Source organism: Miniopterus schreibersii (assembly GCF_964146895.1).
Source record: "Miniopterus schreibersii genome assembly, chromosome: 16".
Lineage (NCBI taxonomy): Eukaryota > Metazoa > Chordata > Mammalia > Chiroptera > Miniopteridae > Miniopterus > Miniopterus schreibersii.
The window spans coordinates 12,271,940-12,294,675 of record NC_138116.1 but is presented as its reverse complement, the minus strand read 5'-3'; the positions used below and the strand labels follow the sequence as shown (position 1 = coordinate 12,294,675).

General features: G+C 38.5%; 1 protein-coding gene across 10 annotated transcripts in view; it reads left to right on the top strand.

Moving 5' to 3' along the window:
• The window catches only part of BCAS3 (BCAS3 microtubule associated cell migration factor), a 421,342-nt gene that overhangs the window by 14,156 nt on the left and 384,450 nt on the right, over nt 1-22,736 (top strand). For all 10 annotated transcript variants that reach the window (XM_081160910.1, XM_081160913.1, XM_081160909.1 and 7 more), the window contains exons 5-6: nt 304-410; nt 20,827-20,908. In XM_081160910.1, the coding sequence (XP_081017036.1) occupies nt 304-410; nt 20,827-20,908 (189 nt within the window). The remainder of the gene's footprint in view (nt 1-303; nt 411-20,826; nt 20,909-22,736) is intronic.

Sequence of the window (22,736 nt, the reverse complement as noted above, 5' to 3'; positions counted from 1 at the left end):
ATTTATAGGTGGCTTTGTTTCTGATGTTAACATTCCCTAGTTCTCTAGTGAGAGTTTGATTTTTTAAAACCTTACTTGTGCTGATAATTGTAGGTACTCTGTTTAAATGAAAAAACTACTGTTTTTAGGATTTCAGCTTCCTGTTCACTTTCTTTTAAATGCTGTCTTCCAAATACTTCTGCACTTATTTTTTAATGGGAAACAATGGAAACAATTGTAGCACTAACGGCACTGAAGAAGTATGTTGCCTTCTTGACTGGCATGGTGTCTTTTTAATTTCTCTGTTGGTTACTTCCAATGTAGATACATCAAGGAACCTGGAATTTCATGAAATACACAGCACTGGGAATGAGCCGCCTTTGCTGGTGATGATCGGCTATAGTGATGGAATGCAGGTCTGGAGCATCCCTGTAAGTATGAAGACGCTTGACTCCCTAAAATGGCACTTTCCGGCGTGGTGGCTGCTGTGCACCTGGTGATCCTTTCAGAAAGGCCTCATCCACTTATTTCTCAGTAGCTGCTCGAGATGCTGCCGTGTGTGCAGCACCACACAAGGCGCAAGGAATAAGGGACAGGTGGGGAACCAGAGACGCTGTAAGTGATTTTGTAAAGTGGGCCAGGAATCGTGGGAGTCACTTCACATGCAAGATCTCATCTTTTGTCGTGGTAACTCTATTAAGTAGATGCTACTTTTTCCTCCCATTTTACAGGCGGTTAAACAGGCTTACAAAGGACTTCCTTTAAAAATTAGCAATCATTAAAAAAAAAATCAATGTTTTGAATTAGTTAAAACTTTCACTTCGTACAAAATTCAGGAGATATAAAAGCGTCAAAGTCCCTCCAACCCTTGCTCCCCATCTCCTCTACGTTGAGGCAACCAGGTTTTCTAGTTTCTTATGCATCTTTATAGCTATATTTTATGGAATATACATATATATACTCACATACATATACATACACGTATTATATTTCTCCCACTCTGCTCTTTCCTAACAGATGGGAGCATATTACTTTGTACCTTGCTGTTTTTTACTCATAAAGTCAGTTTTCCGAGAGATGCTTCGCTGAATTTTTTAACTGTGTATAATCTGTTTGGATTTCCTTAATTTACGTAACTTGTTCCCTGTTATTGAAAAACATAAGTGTTCTTTTTTAGAATTAGAAACAATAATGTAATACACGAGCTTGAACAAAGGTTATTTCATATCTGTGTATCTGTGTAGGGTAAATTCCAACTTTGATAAATATTTTAAATTGCCTAATATGGTCTCAGTTTGCCTTTTAAATCCTTCATGTTCTTCTTTGGGATGACCAAAAAGAAAATGTCCTGAAAGAGGAAGAGGCTTGGTAGGATCACAGCTCAGTGAAGTGTAGTAGGGATCGCATACTTTGGGTTATACTTATTTATATTCTGGTTTTTGGCATGGCCTAAGCATCGAGTTTCCTCAGTAGATGGGGAGTGGGGGTGGGGAGGACAGGGGACTTGTATTGTGTGGTCCTTTTGCAGTTGGAGGTGTGGGACCAATAGAATTTTAATTTGTACGTTTAATAAATGCATTCACCAAACTTGTTTGAAACCCCTTATGTGTGCGTGTGTATTCCAGTTAGAAGTCCCCTTGCCTTTTTCTTTTCTTTTGGGCAATATGGTTACTTCTTAAAATATTTTATAAGCAAACATATATTGCTGCAAATTTAATGGAAATCAGGATATTCTTGAGTGCAGGATTTTGGTGTCAGTGGTGTAAGGGTTAAGTAACCAGTACATTGGACTTTATAATTCTTTAACATTTTAAGTAAAATAGTATTTGTTCTTTGATAAATCATTTATGATGAACATTGGTCTTCTATCTAATCATGTAATTAATTATGTGTCATATTATTAGGTATTTAGGACTTGGGGTTTTGTATTTCTTGTTTTTAAAGATTGGCCTTATTTTGCAGAGGTAGAGGATTCTGGCTGTGGCTTTAAAAAATTTTTCTTCCTACCAAGAGAACTGTTTCTCTGTGGATTTTATAAATATAACTTTTTCTTATTAATAGAGACTACATTTTGATCCATTACACTGTTTGTTGACAGGCTTAAAGGCAAAGAGGAAGCTCAAGCTTTAACAAGAAGGCTGAACTTGTGTGGTTAGGAGTGTTGACTGGATTGAGCACATTCCTTTGGCGGTACTCAGGCTACGCACTTGTTTTGGTTATAATTAGAGGTATCCCTTTTAATAGTTACAAAGGTATCTCGTGTTTAGCTCTGAGTAAGTTAAAGGTCTTCTGAGTAATTTAAGTTACCTCTTTAAAGTCGTTCTTATGCCCAGATTGTATTTTAAGAGACTTGAATAATCTTTTCATGGAATTTTCATTGACCAGCTGTTTACTATGGCAGTGCTGTGGCCCCGTGAGGACTGTTTCAAAAATTGGGAGGCAGTCTGGGAAAACAGGCTCCTTCTGGTGCATTCATTCAGCTCTTACTGCGTTCAGAGAGCTTTATATCCACGTTATCTCATCTGCTGTATACTGTGAGGTAGAAGCCACCCTGTTTTACAGGAGGTAAGGTCACACAACTGGTAAGAGGAAGAGTTGGAATTCAGACTCAGTTCTTTCTGACTTCAGCTTTAGGCTCCGTGATCTAAGAGCTGTACGTCGTTGCTTCCCAGTGTGATCGCAGAAGATATGCCGTGCAGGTAGCTTGGCAGTTTTAGTTTTCATTGTAAAAGGCTATGATATACCGTCAAATATTCATCTTTTATAGGCTACTGTGACTGTTATGCATTACTCTAACTAAACCCTTCTGAAACTTGTTTATCACTAGTCAGCTATTCAGTAATTATTTAAGTGTTCCCATATGCTAGACAGTGGGGAGCTAATGTTGGTCAACCTAGAAATAATCCCGGTTCTTAGGGATCTTTGCAGACCATAAATCGTATTTGCCTTTTTAAAATTTTTATTGAATTTATTGGGGTGACATTGGTTAATAAAATTATATAGGTTTCAGGTGTACAGTTCTGTAACACATCATCTGTTTGTTGTATTGTGTGTTCACCACTCCCAGTCAAGTCTCCTTCCATCACCACTTATCCCCCCTTTACCCTCTCCACTTTCCCCACCCCCTTTCCCTCTGGTAATCACCTTACTGTTGTCTGTGTCTGAGATTTTTGGGGGGGGGGGTTTGTTTGTTTAAGCCCTTCACCTTTTTCATCCAGCCCTCCCCAATTTTCCCAGTACCATTTATTGAACAGAATATCTTTACCCCATTGTGTGTTCTTGCTTCCTTTGTCAAGTATTAGTTGACCGTAAGGGCGTGGGTTTATTTCTGGGCTCTCTATCCTGTTTCATTCATCTGCATATCTGTCTTTGTGCCAGTACCATGCTGATTTGAAGACTATGGCCTTGTAGTATAGTTTGATATTAGGTAGCGTGATTCCTCCAGCTTTTTGAGTAAGCAGAATTTCAGTCCCTGTCTAAACCATAGCACAGTTTTGCTTCAGTTTTTTAAAATATGTTTTTTTTATTGATTTCAGAGCAAGGTAAGGAGAGGGAGAGAGAGAGAGAGAAACATCAACGATGAGAGAGAATCATCGATCAGCTGCCTCCTGCATGCCCCCTTCTGGGGATCGAGCCTGCAGCTGGGGCCTGTGCCCTCACCAGGAATCGAACCGTGACCTCCAGGTTCATGGGTCGGTGCTCTAACCACTGGGCCAAACCAGCTAGGGTGACTCTTCCTTTCTTAACTCCTTCATTTCTATTAGCTGTTATTATCTTAGTATGTGTTTCAGTTATTTAAAAGTATCATACTTACATTTTCCATTTTCTCTCTCTCCCTGTTTTATATGTAGTTTGGCTTGGTGCCATGAACTATGAGGACTTAATTGGTGTTCATTTATTCAACACAGGTCAGCGATAAAATGTGTATTTTAAGCAAAATAGACATGATCTTTGCTCTAATAGAGATAGATTTAAATAAAAATAAACTAACTTACAACTTAAGTTGTAATGTGAAGAAAATAATAAAATATTATAATAAGGAAGTGGCACCGAAGTTAAGATTTAGCCAGGGCGAGATGGAACAGCAAACAGTGAAGTCAGAGGATCTTAGGTAGATGTGTTCTTTTCTCTATAGTTGGACCCTGATTTTGATTTCTTAAGTTTTCTTCTTCTTAAAGAACATTGGCATAAATATCCTTATGATCATGTGCTTCGGAGAGCTCAATCAACATAGACCTACCGAGGCTCTTGATAGAATCATCAGATTGTGCGCTTGTAAAGCCATCGATACTTCCCTCGCTCATCTCCTCAGTTCATGCAGCCAGGATTTATTGCCTGGACATGCCAGAGCCTGTTCAAGGTGCCGGGGAAACAACAGTGAGCAAAACAGAACCATGCTTTTTATGGAATCGCCATTCCAGGCAGGCGGGTTGGAGGGCGGTGGAGATGACAGACAAGCCTGTGCCGCGCTGGGTGGTGGCAGGTGTTTCGGTGGTGCGGTGGACGGCGCTGTATCGTACAAGGTGGTCTGGGGAGGCCTCTCTCCTGGCCCCTTAGCAGAGGCGTGGAGGGGTGACCCTTCTGGCATTTGAGGGAGGGACATTCAGCCAGTGCCTGTGGTAGGATTGTTTCTGTATTCAGGAACAGCAAGGAGGCAGCTTCGCTGGAGCTGGGTGGGCCAGGGTGAGTGCTGCGAGGTGATGTCTGAGGGGTGGTGGCTACAGCTGTCAGCCATGGCAAGGACTTCAAGAATTTTGAATACAGAGCAAAGCTGAAACAACTGCATAGTGAAAACACATATACCCACGACCTAGACTGTGCATTAAAATTTCACTACATTCGCTTCACCTCGTATCCATCTGTCCATTTATTCAGACGTATTTCAGGGTCAATTGCAAACATCAGCCTGCTTTCCATTAACTATTTTTGTGTGCATGTTATTAACTGGAGTTCAATATTTGTTTGGTTTTTGTTAAGTAAAATTTGCATACAAATACACAAATCTTAGTATGTAAATGTCCTGAGCTTTTACAGGTGCATACACCTAAGTAACCCCAATCTCTGCCAAAATACAGAACAGGATTATCACTCAGGAACTTCCCCACTTGCCCCTGCCCAATGAACTCCTCCTGCACCCCATCCCGAAGCAAACCTGGTTCTCAAGGCCCTGCTGTGCCTTCGCTCCCCTCGTTTAAGGGCTTCCTGCGCTAATGCGCGGCCCGCGCTCCCTGTAAGGCTGCTCTGGCTCAGCGCGATGTTTGTGAGATGCTCCCGTGTGGCTTGTTTCCTTTTACTGCTGTTGTGTTCCCAGGTATGAAAACACCATAGTTTATTCCTTCTCGTAATGATGGGGAGCTGGGCTTTTTGTAGCTTTCTCCTATTATGAATAAAGCTGTTGTGAAGATTTAAAAAAAATCTTTTTGTAAACATGCGTGTTCATTTCTCTTAGGTAAATACCTACAAGTGGAGCTGCTGCTTCATAGGGTAGCGCTGTGGTTAGTTTTATAACAAACTCCAAACCTCTTCCCAAAGCAGTTGTGCCATTTTATATCCCCCCAGCAGTGCGTGAGCTGTTCCACATCCTCGCCAACGCCAGTGCTCATCTTTTTAATTTTAGCCATTCCGACCGGTGGTACCTTGTGGTCTTAATTAGTATTTTTCTGATGACTAATAAGGTTGAGCACTTTTTCATGTATTTGTTGGCCATTTGAATATCTTTTAGGAATATTCTGTACAAATTTTTTGACCATTAAAAAATTGAGTTGTAGAAGCCACTTGGAAGACTCTGAACAGAGGATGGAGGGCTCTTGTAAAAATCGGAAAGATCCGATAAGGAGCAGATTTGGGTGGAAAGATAGTAAGTTTGGTTTTAAATTGGTCATGAAATGTCTGTTGCTGTATGCAACGAGGTAAGTACAGAATATGAGAGTAAGCTTTTAGAAGCCTATAGTGATTTGCCAGTTGCACACCATCCAAACATGTGTTTGTAGTTTACAGAAGTATCTCTCTGTGTCAGAATGGAAATAAATAAAAATAATTGGACCTTTATAACATGGTTTGACAAGCACTATCAACAGGGGATCCAGTTGCAGGAGGAGTTGTTTATGACAGCGAGTATGTTTTAGACATTGTGGAGTCATGTATTATTTAATTTAACACAAATAACATCTCTATGATTATTAACATTCATTTTAGTGGTTGTACTCTCTCCATGGACATGGAATGAGAGATAAAAATTTCAAGGGGATTTGAAGTGCAAGATGAGGAGTTGGATACATTAATCTTTCCGCCAGTATGAACTCATTAAAAATCTTTGTGTAGCAGAGATACATTCCCGAATCCATATTTAATAAAGATTGATTTTGAAGTGGCAGCAGGATGAATAAAGAATAAAGGGAAAAGAAAAGATTATGAATCCAGTTAGGAGTCATTTCCAACATTTTCTAAATGGGAGATGTTGAGACCCTGAACTCAGTTCGTTGTTATGGTAACTGATGAAACATTCAGAAGAGAAGAGTCCAAGACATTTCCAAGTCTTGACCTGGGACTGGTGCTATCTGGTATGGAAGGTGGCATAGTTTTAGAAGAAGTACAATTTGATTATTAGACTTAGACGCATATTAACAATTATATAAGGCAGGTGAATCATTGTATGCCTTAAAATAGTAATATTATATCCCTTTTTATTTTTGAGTTACTAATTACTAAGTAAAATGAAGTTGTAACACAACAATTATATAAGGCAAAAATTATTCTGTATCATAAGTAATAAAGCATTCTTATTTAAAATTTTCAATGGACAAGAAATCCAAGATTGTACCTTGTAAAATTCATGATATTTTTCTATATATTTTTGCTGTGTTTAAATGGCTACTTAGTTTTCTCATCATCTTTGGAAATGCTTCATATATTTAAAAAACTTGAAAATGTATTCATTACATCACCTAGAAGATAACAGTTGCATTGTATGAAACAGTGTATTTATAGGTTCACTAAGTTGTCATTTGGAGTGTTTTCTTGGAACTTTGAGTATCGCATTTCAAAGATGGAACACTAGGTGTCGCTAACATATTGAGCTAAGAGACGTGCAGCTGTTTTCAACCCTTGAAAGGAAATATTTGCCCTAAAGCTTTAGGGAAAACACGCAAAGGCATATTTGAGGGAAATACCAATTAGTCTATTATTTATTAAAGTTGGGTGCCAATAGACCGTGCCATGTCAAGATTGCTAGCCAGGGAACCATTTTAATGGGTTTCTTTTGGGAGCAATGTGAAGTCAGTGATTTGGGTAACTGGCGAGCTGAACAAGCTTGAGTATGGACCCCATTGGAAAAAATTGCCTTTGTTGAGAATAGGGCCTTGTTTTCTTTGGTCCAGTTTCTTCTTACTGGAAGTAGAAGGAATGGGTGGTTCTTTAGTCATCTGTGGTAGAAGAGCGTTGGCTGTCATGAATAATATTGAAGTAGCTTCTGGAATCCACCCGTATTAGTGGAGGAAGATAGTTTTTTCTAGAGCATGTTTCTTAAAGTGCTGCTTTAGAGAAGTCTTGCATCTGAAGTTTAATCCTAACTTATATTGCCCTCCTCTTAACTTACGTTTTAATAGTGGCTCTATGTGGCTTTTGTTGATTTAATATAGGCAATCTGCTTCAAGTGAGTTTGAAATTTATTATGGTAAATTGGAATCTTTCTTGTTTGAAGTAGTTTTGATGTTTTTCTACTCTGAAATGAATATTCTTTGGACACAAGCTGACTTAGGAGTCTGTGGAGGCGTTTTTTTTGTTTGTTAGGAAATTCATTGAATACATTGAGTAGAGTTCACAGATCTTAAGCATACACATTGAATTTGTGTGAATGTATATAACCTGTATGTCACTCAGATTAAGCTACAGCACGTTTCCGGCAGCTCAGAAGAGTCCCTCATGCCATTTCCCTCCCGATACTGTCCTCAAACTTCCGAGCGATCACTGTTCCCACTTCTGTCACCGCAGATTGTTGTTTTGTTCTTGAGCTTCCTAAAGAAAATATGGCTGCAGCTCACACAGTCTGTATTCGTTCGTGTCTAGCTGCTTTCTCTTAACGGTATGGCTACGAGATTCTTTCGTGTAATTGTGTGTAGTAGTAATTTGTTCTTATTTCTACTGTGTAGTATTTTATCACGAAATCAGCACATTAAAAAAATCCGGTGTACAACAAATAGAAAATTTTTATTGTTTCCAGCTTTTGAGTGTCATGAATAAAGCTGTTGTGAACATTCTTGCGTGTTTCGTGGTGGACGATTGCAGGACATGGACCTGGGAGTGGGTTCGCTGTGTCGCAGGGTGTGCACGTTTCACCTTAGGAAGAATCGCCGAGTTTCCCCAGGGGTTTACCAGTGTGTACCTCCCCCGGCAGTGTACGCAAGTTTCATTTGCTCCACACTCTCAGTCTTTTGGTACTGCCAGTCTTAAATTTTAATCATTCTGGTGGATATGTGTGTGTAGCTCATGGTGGGATTTTTATTTTGCAATAATTTCAAAACTGAAAATTTCTGGTTTCCTAATTTTTGATTCACTTTGGACGTGCGTTCCAGTACTTTTTGGGAATCTTGAGTTTACATAAGCAGTTGGGAGAATTCTTTGTAAGCCTCCTTAGAACTGTGGTCATGTCTTTTTTTTTTGTTTTTTTTGAGAGTACATTTATTAAAGCTGGAGACAGTGAAACAAGGAAGGGCCTAGGATAGAAGCAGCAACAGGAGACTGGGTGAGGCTGCTTCGGCTCTCTGGAAACGTTATGGCAAAGAAGTGAGCCAAGGCAGGGCTGCTGTCAGTTCACTGGAGAGTCAGAGAAAAGGGGACCTTGGGGACAGGTACAGGGGGTTAGCCCCAGATGAGCTGCCTCTGCCCTTTGCTCCCCTGGTTGCAAGTCTGGTGGGGACCCTTAGAGTTTAGGAGATGCATGCCTGAGAGGAAGGAGAGGGGGAAGGGAAAGGCACTGGGTCCTTGGGCTTGAGGGTTTAAAATTTAAAAAAAAAAATATTTTTATTGATTTCAGAGAGAGGAAGGGCGAGGTAGAAACATCAATGATGAGAGAAAGTCATTGATGGGCTGCCTCCTGCACAGCCCCTGCTAGGGGTCGAGCCCGCAGCCCCGGGCTTGTGCCCTGACCGGGAATAGAGCCACGATCTCCTGGATCCTAGGTTGATGCGCAACCGCTGAGCCACGCCGGCCGGGCCGGCTCGAGGGTTTTCAGGGATGGAAGTTTGGGGGAGGTGTGTGATCCTGTCTTAATGATCTTTAAACCTCTTGTGCCAACTACATTATCTGGCAGTTAGTAAGATACATGTATATGCATATGTATGTTTATATATATTACATATGTGCGTATATGTGCATGTATGTTTAATAGATTTGTTTTAAGATGTCAGCCTTTTGCTGGATATTTTCATCTAAGTGTGCTAGAGACTCAATTTCAGAAAGATCCAAACTAAGCTCTGTAATCTCTTGCTGTATGTTGTCATTCCACCCCATTGGTGATCTGTCCCTTCCTCAAATCCCTATTGTCAGTAATTAATAATTTTTCCATTCAGCAACGCTGAAACTTTAGGGCCTATGCCAAGTGTTAGGAGATACAAATGTAATTTAAGACCGCCGGGAGGTTATATTCTACTTATGCAAAATGTCACTACATAATTGCAGTCGTCCGTCAGTGCTTCCCCAATGGAAGTGATTTTGCCCCAAGGAGGCAGTTGGCTAGTTCTGCAGACATTTTTTGTTGTCACAATTGGGAGTTGCTATTGGCATCTAGTGGGTAAAAGACAGGGATGCTGCTAAACATCCTACAGTGTCACAGGACAACCTCTCGCAACAAAGAATCGTCCAGCCCCAAAGTCAATAGTGTTGAGGTTGAGAAACCTTAGCCCATGAGATTAATGTTCGGATGGAGGTACTAATAGAGAGCAATAGAGCAGTGAGGAGTGATGGGATGCCTGGGGGAGTTTTGACACTTGTACTACTTTGTAAGGCTTCACAGTATTAATACAAATATCTATAATTTAAATAGAGTATACCACACATTATTTTAGGCACATTTCCTATTATTGTTTATTCTGTCAATTTTACTAGTTAGTGATATTCCCATTTTATAGATAAAAAAAGTAAAGCTTAGCCTGGCCGGGCGTGGCTCAGCGGTTGAGCGTCGACCTGGGATCCAGGGGATCAGGGTTCGATTCCCGGTCAGGGCACATGCCCGGGTTGTGGGCTCACAGCCGATCAATGACTCTCTCATCATTGATGTTTCTCTCTCTCTCTTCTCCTTTCCTCTCTCTGAAATCAATAAAGATATATTAAAAAAAAAAAAAATTAAAGCTTATATTTAAGTAGCTCAGCTTCTTTGCTATATAACATTTAAAAAAAATAGAATTTATTTTCAGAGCAGTTTTATACCATAGCAGAATTGAACAGGAAGTACAGAGAGTTCCCATATATCTCCTGCTTCCACAAACACATCCCCACTGGCAACATTCCACATCAGAGTGGTGCGTTTGATACAGGTGATGAACCTACACTGACACATTATCGCTCACAGTCCATGGTTTACTTTAGGGTTCACTTCTGGTGCTGTACTTTCTGTGCATTTTCGCAAATGTATAGACATGTATCCACCATTATAGTATCATAAAGAAGAGCCTCACTGCCCTAAGTATCCTCTGTGCTCTGCCTCCTCGCTGCTCTAGTACTCCCCCCCGACCCCTGGCAGCCACTGATCTTTGTACCGTCCGTATAGTTTTGCTTCTCCAGCATGTCACACATGTAGTTGCGGTCACACAGTGTAGTGCTTTCAGATTGACCTCTTTCACTAGTAATTACGCATTCAAGTTTCCCCCATGTCTTTTCTTGGCTTGATAGCTCGTTTCTTTTTAGTGCCGAATAATATTCTATTGTGTGATATATCACAGTTTATTTACGATAGATATCTTTTTAAAAATTGTTATAACATACAATATACAAATCTCAAGTCTGTAGGTTAACTCTGCGTGTGCATTTACATAAGTATGTATGCATAGGTGTGCACATGTATTAGTACATGAGACATTTTCTTACTCAGTAAGTCCCCCAGTCAGTATTGCCCCTAATTTCAGGTAAGGCAATCACTATTCTGACCACAGATTAGTTTTGCCTGTATTGAACTTAATAGAAATAGAGGTACACAGTATGTATTCCTTTGTGTGTCTTTTTTGTTCATTGTATTTTTTAAATTTATCTATGTTGTTGCATGTAGTAGTAGTTTGTATTTTTATTTTACTGATTGAATATATCAGTTTGTTTAGCTATTCCTTTGATGGGCATTTGTTTTTCTGGCTTTTGGCTGCACTAAATAAAGCTTCTATGAACGTAACGGTACATATATGCACTGTATTCTTGAGTAAGTATCTAAGAGTAGGAATTGCTGGGCTGTAGGTTAGGCATATATTTAACTCTATTAGAAATTGCCTAGCATTTTCCAGAGAGGTTGTAGCATTATACCCCTCTACCTGCAAAATCAGAGAGTTCTAGTTGTTCTACTGCCTACTACAATCAGGGTTGTCAGTCACTTTTTTTTTTTTTAATCATCTTGTGAATCTTACAAGTTAGTGAATCTCTTTTACAAAAGAAAAACCTGGGTGTTTTTTTCACTTAATGTGATCAGTTTCTCCTCGGTTAGATATCTATTGCAAAACTATCTTCCATCAACAGATCATATCAGGATAGGTTTACAATCCCAATAAAATATGACAGACTCAGTCTTTTAAAAGTAGAAAAAGGCTATAAGCCAAAATTGGCTAATCCGTAGCACTGTTCTCTCTCTCTCTCTTTTCAACTGGACACATTCGGCACAAAATGAAATAACGAGTTAAAGGGAGTCCAGTTGGTGTCCCTGAGTGAGTATGAAGTGTTTATGACAGCTGCTAGGCCGACACTCTCTGTAATGGTGTTACATTGACTTCTGAACACCTTCCAGTCTGCCTCCAGGCGTGTGTGTCTGTGTAGTCTGAGTGGTTTTACATTAACATCTACCCCGAGTAAGATCTTTTGACTACAGAAGTGTTACTTGCAAATGGAAGATACCATTAGGGCTGCTTCAAAGCCCGGAATGGTATTTGGATTGGTGGTGCTGAAGTAATGGCTGGTGTTTTGAAGTGTAATGTCTCAATCTGTGTTTCGTAACTGGAGGCCCGTGTGAGTTTAAACTGTTTTCCTTTGATCTTCCTTTCAAAAATCAGGCTGAAGGGGAAAGGTTAAAGTCGCCTTAAAATACTCCTCTCTGTGTGTGCGCAGAAATGGGGGCGTATGCAGCTGATGACAAGTTCTGTTCATTATTCGTGTTCTGCGCTTTCCACGTTGTTCGTGAAACTCACTTCCTTTTGCCTCAAGTTTTTGTATTTTGAATTTAGCGTCAAGACCAAACTATAGGCTCAGTTGCCGTCCGCTCCGTGTGGTTAGCAAATATCTGTTGTCCAAGTTGTTAGCCCTCACAAATATGCCTTTTAAGTGGTTTCCGCGGTTTGCCTTTTTTCTCTTGGTGGCATGGGGAGCAGGTTAGAGAGAGACTGACACCCTACCCTGACCGTTTGCGGTTAGGTGAGCAAAAATAAAGCAGAAACCGTGTCCCCTCCCTTTTCCTCCTCGTTTTGGAAGCTTTCAAAAGAATTACTTTTTACTGTTAGGAATGCTTTCCCCAGACTGTGCTATCTTAAGTTTTTGAAATTGTTGGAGCAGAGCTGTAATATGGAAAATACACCCCTGGCAGTGAGACTTGTTAGAGGAAAAAAAGGCCTGAGTTTTGAAATGGTTTTGAATACAGTTATATTAATAGGAGATTCTGATACCGCTTTGGTTATTTTTTGGGGAATACTTTTCTTTGTTTATTTATGTCTAAAGTGAAAATATATCTGCGAATTGGCTCACAGGGTAACTCTAGAGAGAGACTATCAGCTCTTATTAGAAATTGCTCTGTAGTTATAATAACCACCCATGTAGCTAGGTGGGGTCCTTTTGTTGCTTAGTAACCGAGTACCTTAGTGTAGAAGATGATCGCTCCCACCCCTTCCCCATCTCTCTTTTTACTTTTACCTTTTTTCCCTAATTAAAAAAATTATTCTTGTGGCTTTTTAAGTTAAAACAAAGTAATGAAAAAAAATTTTTAAGGGACTTCATCAATTCAGTTGTAGTGTCTGTATGATTAGTACATGTGAAACAGCAAAGTGATAACTATATACTTATATATTTAAATAGGCTACGTGAGGCCCTTTTGTTGCTTTAGGAACTGAATTCCTTAGTATAAGACATCATTTTATATTCATTCCCTCCATTTCTGTATATTTTTTACCTTTTAGCCCTATTTTGGGGGTAGGGGGTATCAAGGAATGTTAAAATTTATATATGGGGCAAAAGTAGATTTACAGTTCATAAGGAAAATAATACAATAATTAATAAATAATAATACAGGAATAAACTGTTTTGCATACTCACAACTGTAAACCTGCTTTTGCCCCACCTGTATATATTATTTTTTAACAGTTTTAGTTTTATATAAAAATTTAGTGGAAAGTACACTAGTGAGGTGCATTTGAAAATCGAATCAGTATTGACACAGTATTAATAACTAAAGTCCACAGTCAACATTTTCCTCCTTAATGAAAAAGTTTTATTTGGTGCTACTTTTGAACTTTAAAACTAATAAACGATGATCTCTTAAAAATTATTAATTTTAGAAGAAGGCCGGGGGTGGGAGGGATAGAGAGAGAGAGGGAGACTGAGAAACATCAAGTCGTCGTTTCATTTGTTCATGGATTCATTGCTTGATTTTTGTATGTGCCCTGACCGGGGATCGAACTCACAATGTTGGCCTATTGGGACAATATCATTTAACCAACTTTGCCACCCGGCCAGGACTAAATGATGATCTTTTTAAGGAACTTCTTTTCAGTTGTGTGTGTACAGTTAGTCCATGTGAAACAGTTAGAAAAGATGGATAACTCTGCATTTGTTCATTTACATGGGCTGTTTTTACGTCACTGTTGGTAAGAAAACCTGTTGCAGGTAAAAACATCATATGAACACTTAAAGGTTGGAACGAGTGTGGGGTATTTGTCCCAGAGGCTGGAGATACTGCCTTGGCCTTGAAGCAGGAGTGTGACGATTAGTGTGATAAAAACTGGTGCACAGACGAGGTGCTGCCTATCATCTTGGTAAAGTGCAGGAAGCAATACATCAGTGGGCTCAAGAATGAGTTGTACCGAAGTGTGTTTTGTGATATGGCATTAACAGATTTCCAGGTATTAAATATTAACATGCTCTGAGAACAGTGGGGCAATGGCAGATTACACTAAATACCACTGAGATTGAATGATGAGGCCAGTACAGGCTCAGTTATTTATCAGTTCATTCATTCAGCAGGCATCTTCTTGATTTAGCTATCTTTTGAGTGCCAACTATGTGTTATGTATTTTAAATACACAATTTAACACAGTTGCCTTGTTAGATAGATATGTCATCACCCTTATTTTAAAAGCCAAACTCAGATTTAGCAAATTTGTATAGTTAATAAACAGAAGTCAGATTTATAAACTGTTAGAATCATTGATGTTGTTGCTGTGTGATACTCGTAACTGATGAACTGGCATGTTGTACATATTTGGCATTGTTGCCATAGGCCATTATTTTGGGGAGGGAAAAAAACAACCAAAAACCTTCCAGGGTCCCACCTGTTGACTGCTTTTACTGCTTTAGACTTCCTAGGGGAACCAGAGCCGTTATTGTCTAGAGAACTTTGACATGAAAGAAGAAAATATATATATGATTTTTATCCTCGAGGATATGTTTATTGATTTTAGAGAAAGGGGAAGTGGGGGAGAGAGAGAGGGAAAGAGAGAGAGAAAGAAACATCGATCAGTTGCCTCCCCGAATGTGCCCTGACTGGGGATCGAACCCGCAACCTTTTGGGCACATGCGGCGGTGCCTCAGCCAGCCGAGCCACCCGCCAGGGCTCCATGAGAGACTTGACTGAAAGTCAGGATGCGCTTGAGTTACACACGAGGAATTCTTTTGCTGTTGTCTTTCGTGTCTGGTGGCTTAAGCTTGGTCTTTTAATTCATATTTCCAGCCTAGAAGTGATTTGCTACGTAAGATGTAGCCATTTTGAAAAACAGGTAAATCAGTACTTCTTTTAATTTTTTTTCTTCTAAAGATTAAAGCTTGTTAAAGTATCTGTGAAGAAAAAGAACTGCTAATCATTATGATTCGTGTTGGAACTGCTTGAGTTATGGGGAAACAGCGATTTTAGCAGCGACTGAATTTGCTTTGAACGTTTATATGAAGTTTTTACAAATCAATATTTTTTTATGTCACGGGATGTCATTTTAGTATAATCCAAGCATTTGTACCTCAGTTGGGTGGAAAGGTTGCTCGTGACTGGATCTGGAATTAAATGACAAATTGGGTAGGTTCAGAGGCTCTGCCTTTTTCCGGAGCTGCGTGCTGGTTCGCGGACCTCACTCAGGGTCGGTATTGCTTCTCACGCGCACACACCTCTGGAAATCCAGGCCCTTCGGACAAACGTGGTCCGGCGTCTGCCCGGGAGGAGGGCTGCTGTAATAAAGACTGCTGCTCTGTTTAGTTTGAGGAGCCTTGCTTTTCCAGAGACTGATTTATACATTTTGTTCACTGGGTGCAATAAATTTAAATCCATAATCTTTTAGAATCAGGCAACTGTATTGGGCAAGAGGCTTTAACAGTCACTCATGAAGTAGTTTAACTAAGTTCCAGTAAGCATATGAAAGCAATTCCTTAGCCATGAAGAAAATGCAAATTAAAACCACAGTGTGAATCCTACTGAACACCCACCGGAACGGCCGGCCGGCACTAACTGCTGGAGAGGGTGAGCAGCAGGCAGAGCTCTGACATTGCTGGTGGAAATGTAACGGGTAAAATATTTTGTTAAAATCTACCAAATATGCACATATTTCTAATATAGAAGCTAGCACACCCAGAAGAAATGTGTCCACCAAATGACATGTGCAAGAATATTTATAGTAGTATTTTTTATGACATTATTTAAAAAATGGTAAAATCATGATGCTCACAACTATAAAATGGACACGTCATAATTTAAAAAAAAATATATATCTTTATTGATTTCAGAGAGAGGAAGGGAGAGGGAGAGAGAGAGAAACATCAATGATGAGAGTCATTGATCGGCTGCCCCCTGCACGCCCCCTGCTGGGGATGGAGCCCCCAACCCCGGGCATGTGCCCTGACCAGGAATCTAACCCTGATCGCCTGGATCCTAGGTCAGTGCTCAACCATTGAGCCACGCCTGGCTGGGCACGTGTCATAAGTTTTATTTAACTCATTAATTAATGAGGTATTTGGCAAGTTTTTACAGTTGGTTCGAAGGATAATCTGAAAAAAATTTTTTTATTATAGTATATTGTTATCGTTGCTTTATTTTATTCGTTCCTATTAATCTCTTACTGTGCCTGATTTATATATTAAACTTTATCAGAGGTATGTATTATAGGAAAAAAATGGTGTACATGCAGAGTTGAGTACCATCCATGGTTTCAGGCACCCACTGAGGGTCTTGGAACGATATCCCTACAGATAAGGGGGAACTACTATACATAACATGTGATTTCATTTAAATAAAGTTTTACAAGTAAAACTTATGTAAGTATTACAAGTTCAGGATAGTGGTTATGGTTTTTGAGATGGGTTTGTGACTGGGAAGGGGCGTGGGGGACGCCCCTTAATGTTCTGTTTCTTATGTCTGTGCTGGTAACAGAAGTGTATTAACATTGGAAATTTATTAAGTTGTACCTATGCATATGATTGATGCCTTATTTTTATGTCTGTCCTCTTTTAATAAAGTTTGCTAAAAAGAATCAATTGCAGACCACACTTCTCCATTTGGCCAGTGTCTGAAGGGTAGCTGGGGAGTAAATGTGTACTCTTGTCCTGATTCTGCGTCGTTGTGAAGCATCAGTGTTATTGTCCTTGGTATTTGATTGAATTTTCTATTTTGCAGTCAGATATGTCCGAAGGGCCATCAGGGTTTCAGAAACCAGTTTGGTTCTGAGGGCTAGCTGACCTTCAGTTGCTTTTAGAACTCTCTAAAAGCCCTTATAAAGCTCTCCCACAACTTTTATAGCCTTTTCTCTGTATGTATTATTGTCTCGGCTGTTATAATTTCCTCTTGCCTTAGATTGAGTTGTGAGATTCTAAACTTGTACTTTCCCCCCATCTTTTTTGGTTTGGTATGTAATTTGCATATTTTCACCATGCGAAAGCTATTTTCTATGGTTGGAAAAGATTTTTTTCCTACAGTGTGAACAAATCATTCTTTGTTCTCCTTATTGTGCCTCCAAACTGGTACGTCCGGTTTATGCTCCAAACAACAAAAGTCTGTCATCAGAAATTAAAATGCCAGTAAGAACAAAGGCAAAGACCCATGAGGAGCGATTGGAGAGCTTTCCTCCTCTCCCCAAGTAACCGCAGTTGCCAGGAAGGTGGAACATTGCTCGGTGCGCTCCTTCCTTGTAGCTCTGCCCTTGGATTTATTATTATTGTTGGTTTAAAAGTGAATTTACAGCTCCTGGTGATTCTGTTTAGGATCTAGAAAATCCTCATCTCTGAGGTTCTTTGCCATTTTCAGTGAGCTCTCTTTAAGAAACCTAAAAATCGCTTTGAAAGCCTTTAATAAATGTAATCAGTTTTGACACTTACTTGAGAGCAAAATTACCAGTGAACATATACTGTATAAAATATTAGAGGCACTCGAAAATGGCAGCTAAAGCAGAGCCTGTAAGGACATGTCCATCCTCTGTGTCCTTTCTAAAATGTGCCCATCTTATCTGTATACACGTTCTTAGCGGTGTCTTTGTTCTAGAATAGTCCAGGATAGAACTTACACACACTGTTCTCTCTGGGAAGCCTGACATTTATGACTCACTTAGGATACTTTAGAATTATGCTTATACCAATCTTGATTTTAACATATTCACAAATGTCTATAAATAGTGACAATGTTTCTTCCCCTCTTCCTTCCCTTATCTTATAATTAAACAAAGCTTCTAGGACCTTTAACTTAGAGGCAGTAAAGGACGGGTAATGAATGTGAGGAAGCATTTTATAATCAGTCCTAATGTTATTTTTCCTACCTGTTTGTTGCTGTACATTTAAAGAGGGGTTTAGAGTAGAAGCTGGCATTTAGGTTTGTTTTGAAAGCCATTACTCTGAAAAACATTGTGTGTTGAGATTTCCGAAGGTTTTTCTGTATCAAAGTAAGCTCTTGTGTATCAGTCCAGTGATAACAAATGTTTGTTATATTGTGAGTATGCCAAGGCAGGCTCGTTTCATTCTTATTTTTATTTAGTGTAATTTAGTACAGCAGCTCAGCTAAACCTGACTAATTTTTTTAAACTTTAGGGCTTTATTTGATATAACCAAAAGTTAAGTGCTAGACCTGCGGCATATGGAAATAATAGAATAGGGCAGATTTTGTGTTAGAGTACTATGATTTGTTATAGGTATAAACGTTATTTGTGATAGTGGGAAGTGGTTTTCAGCACTCTGATTACAATTTCAATGCAAGTTCTATTTTTTATTTCCTTGTTAATATAAGAAATAATATGTATATTGAAGAAGAGTATTATTTATCCATTGCCCAACAGACAATTTATTTTCCAAAAGTAAATGACTTGGCATGTTTGGTGGAGAGAGCCAATAATGAATCTATAATAAAACTGGATAACATTAGTGACATCCCTTCGGTGAAAGTATGCTTAAAATCAAAGAGATGGTGATTTTTAGATGTCAGACAGTGTGTAATTACTGCTTTGGGTGTCAAACAAAATGACTTTTAAAGGTTTTTCTAAATTTAAAATTTTATTCTATAATAATGAAATGTAGACTTAAGAGCTACAGTATATAATGGCCATGGTTTTCATTTACAAAATTCATGTTCTCAAAGGAATCTGTAGAAAGAAAATTCTTAGTTTGCTATGCTGAGTTTATAGGCTTTGTGTTTAATTGGTGATAGGTGGTGCTATTGTTGCATAGTTAGTTTGAGAGCCAAGCGTTCCTCATATCTCTGCATCCCAGGTGCTATTAGAGGGATTTGCCATTGTGGCCAATAAATAAGTTGTAATAATTTTTATAAGCAAAATGAGTATGATGGCTCTTTAGGCATTACCATAATTTAACATTTATAAGAAACAAAAATATTTATAGGTTGCTGCACTTAAATTCTGATAGAAGATGAAGATCTAAAAAAGTAGTTAATCTAAAAGGCAGCTCTACAGATTTATAGTTTAATATTGGAAGATTTATAAGCCTTTTATTTTATAATGTATACACTGTTGATATCTTAAACTGCTTGTCTGGCAGGCCTATTTAAAAAAAATACCATCAGCATGTTTCCTCTCTTGAATGTTTATCATTATTATATCTGTTTAAAGTTTTTGAGTATTTGGAACTAGTTGTATAATGTTTGCCATTTTCCCTATCTGATATTACATATTCCATCAAACAATTGACAATTATGAAAATGTATTGGGAAAAAAATAAAAATGTATTGGGAACTACATTACCACTTAAAGCAGTCTGGAAGGCCTTTCTCAACTAATTCAAATTTAATCTACTCAATATTTCAATTAGCAACAAACTTTTCTCTTGAATCACTAATTTTGAGAAACAATTGTTTTTCCACACTTGACACATGTATTAGTATATCCCTTTTACTTGTGGATTAATGGGTTACTGTACTCTATATCTGAGTAATAAATCTGATGTGACTCAATAAATGGTCATTATATAGTGTTATGTGTATAATAAAAATGATGACATTTAATGATGCTTCCATATTTTTTATTCATAGAATATTGAAATTAAAAGTACCTTTGTCTTTTAGCACCTTTACCTTCTCAGTTTATAAATGCAAAAGAATAGGCTTAGGGGAGGGGAGGTGGGGGAAATGGGGAGATGCTGGTCAAAGGGTCCAAAGTTGTAGTCATTTAGTATGAATAAGTCCAGAGATCTGATGTTCAGGCGTGGTGACTATAGTTAATAATACTGTATTGAATACTGGAAAAATGCTGAGAGGTAGATTTCAGGTGTTCTCATCACACAAAAAAGGTAACTCTCAGGAGATGACTGCAGTAATCATTTTACTATGTATATGTCTATTGATTCATCCCATTATGCACCTTGAATATATACAGCTTTTATTAAAATGTGTTCAAGAAAGAAAAAGGAATATAAAAAATTTCTATAGAGGTTAAATGATTTACTCAAAGTCGTTAACAGGTAGTTAGTTGCAGAACCCTAACGGGTAACTAGGTCATTGACATTTCACCTCAGTGTTCTTTGCAATGTATTTTGCCTTTTCTCTTTTACAATGCATTTGTGAGATTTACTACAACATTTAAGATCTACTTTTGAAAATAATTAAGAGTATTTATCTTTTTTCTTGTATGGGAAACTGAATACTAATAAAAAATCATAGTTGCTTTGCTTTAAAATGGAAGGCAGTCCTGCAGGACCTGCGCTGACTTATAGTGGTTTATTAAAGAGACTTCCAGAACAGACCATTTGTTCTGCTAGTCATATCAAGTGCATGCTCTTACAGTTTTCGAAAGATATTAATAACTTAATTAGGAATATATTTAATGTGTATGATTAACCATAAATGTGTGTGTGTGTGTGTGTGTGTGTGTGTGTGTTACATTTGAGACAATAAATGATGGTAACATTTAGGAGATCTCATTTTCATATATTAATGTTCCGCCCGGTGTTTTCGTTTACTGAAAATTTTCCTGCCTTCTTTTGCAGATCAGTGGGGAAGCACAGGAGCTCTTTTCGGTCCGACATGGCCCAATTCGAGCGGCTAGAATCTTGCCTGCTCCGCAGTTTGGTGAGTGTAGCCCTTAAGAAGAAACAAATCACTCAGAGTTTCTCTTTTATTGGTCTTGGACTACAGACAGCAAGAATGATAACTAAAGTCTGTTTTCTTCCAAGCGTCTCTACCCCTCCTCCTCCCCCAAGATAAACTCTTCGTCCCGTCCGTTGAGATGGAAATAGGTGATCTTAACCAATTCAACATGGCCATTCACTTTCGGCAGTGCTTTTGATTTATCTCACCCTCTTTGATGTTGATGGAGCCCCTGACTTGGCTGGCTCTCTCCCCAAGCCTCTTCTCTCCCGGTTTTCGGGGCATGGCCCCTGCAGGCCCCTTCCTTGCTGACTGCCGCTTTTGTTACGTGCCTGGTTTAGCTCGCTGCGCTGGGGGTTCCCCAGGTCTCTGTTGTTCTTGTGTCTTGCTTTGCTTTACAGTTATGCTTACTGCCTCGGAGAGCTTGGTTTTTCATCATCATCTTGATTATAGATGAGTCTGCTGCCTGCGTTTCCAGCTATGTCAGAAGTACAGCTTCTGGCTTTTGACCTTGGATCTCTGCTTTAATACTTCTTAATGTTGTATTTAAGTATCATGCTTTATTTTTATTTTTTAAAAAAATCAAGTACATTTTAAAATTAAATCTGCTATTTGGATGCCTAAGTAACTCCTGACTCTAGTGATCTGAGCTTTCTAAATGCTGTATTTTCTCATTAACTTGTCTGTGTTCACTCAGTGTTTTCACATGGGCGCTGAAAACAATGCTATTAATATTATTTGCGTACTTTAAAACCTTTTTAAGAAGAGGGTATTAAAATGTTTTAATTCTTTATGTTTTTAAAGTTTATCCAGAAGTAGGGAAATATTTCTTGTTATAGTTCTTTAAGCAGTTAATTCTCTAAATTGGTGAGAATGTTTATTAAAACTACCATGTACATAAGTAATATGTTAGGGATTAATGTGGTGATTAAATCTGCCTAATTGACATGGGAAGGGTGGACGTAGTAAGGCAGTATCCTGAAGTCATGTGGAAGTTTCTCTCCTTGTCGTTGAACTCTGTGGCATATACAGATTTCAGCTCTGTTTTTCTGTCTCTCCTTTGCACTCTCACTCCCTTGCTCCATTTTCGGTTGTATTTTTGTTTTGGTGAAGTCTTTTGACAAAGATGAGTATAGAACATTATTTTCTGGAAGGCTTTTTTTTGAATAGTCAGCTCTCTCTTTGGGTGGTTAGACTCAAGAAGAACTTTATTACTGAAGGACTGTGCCACGTCTTTGTTTCATTTGCATGCAACTGACAGAGGAAAATTCCCCGCCCCTTCATTTCATTTATGAAGCTCTTTTGTTTATGTCAATAATGAATGTTCAGCTTTTTTCAATTTTTTGCTTTGGGCAGATTCTTCATGAGAGAGTATAAAGCTATAAAAGTTAATATTGCTAGTAGAATTTGAGTGTGTTTAATTTACTTTGTTTAATTAAAAAAAGACTCCCCCACTACTATAATATGCTTACTTTAAAAAATATTAGATTTAAAATGTAAGTTCACATAGCTAAATGTTCTGTTATGACTTGCAAAAATTACATGTCTCATTTATTGTATTTGGCTAATTGTTTTACATTTGTTTTCATTAAAGTTATATATGCAACTGATCACATAAAATTTGTAATGGAAAAACAGTACCCCATTCCTCTCTTTTGCCCATTTGCTTTATGTGTTCATTTTGATGGAATAAGTCCTTAAGAAGTTTCCTGAAAAAGGATGTGTATTAGATCTTTTTTAAAAAATTTTTTTATTAATTTTTTAGAGAGGGAGGAAGGAAGAGGGAGAGAGAAACAAGGATTGGCTGCCT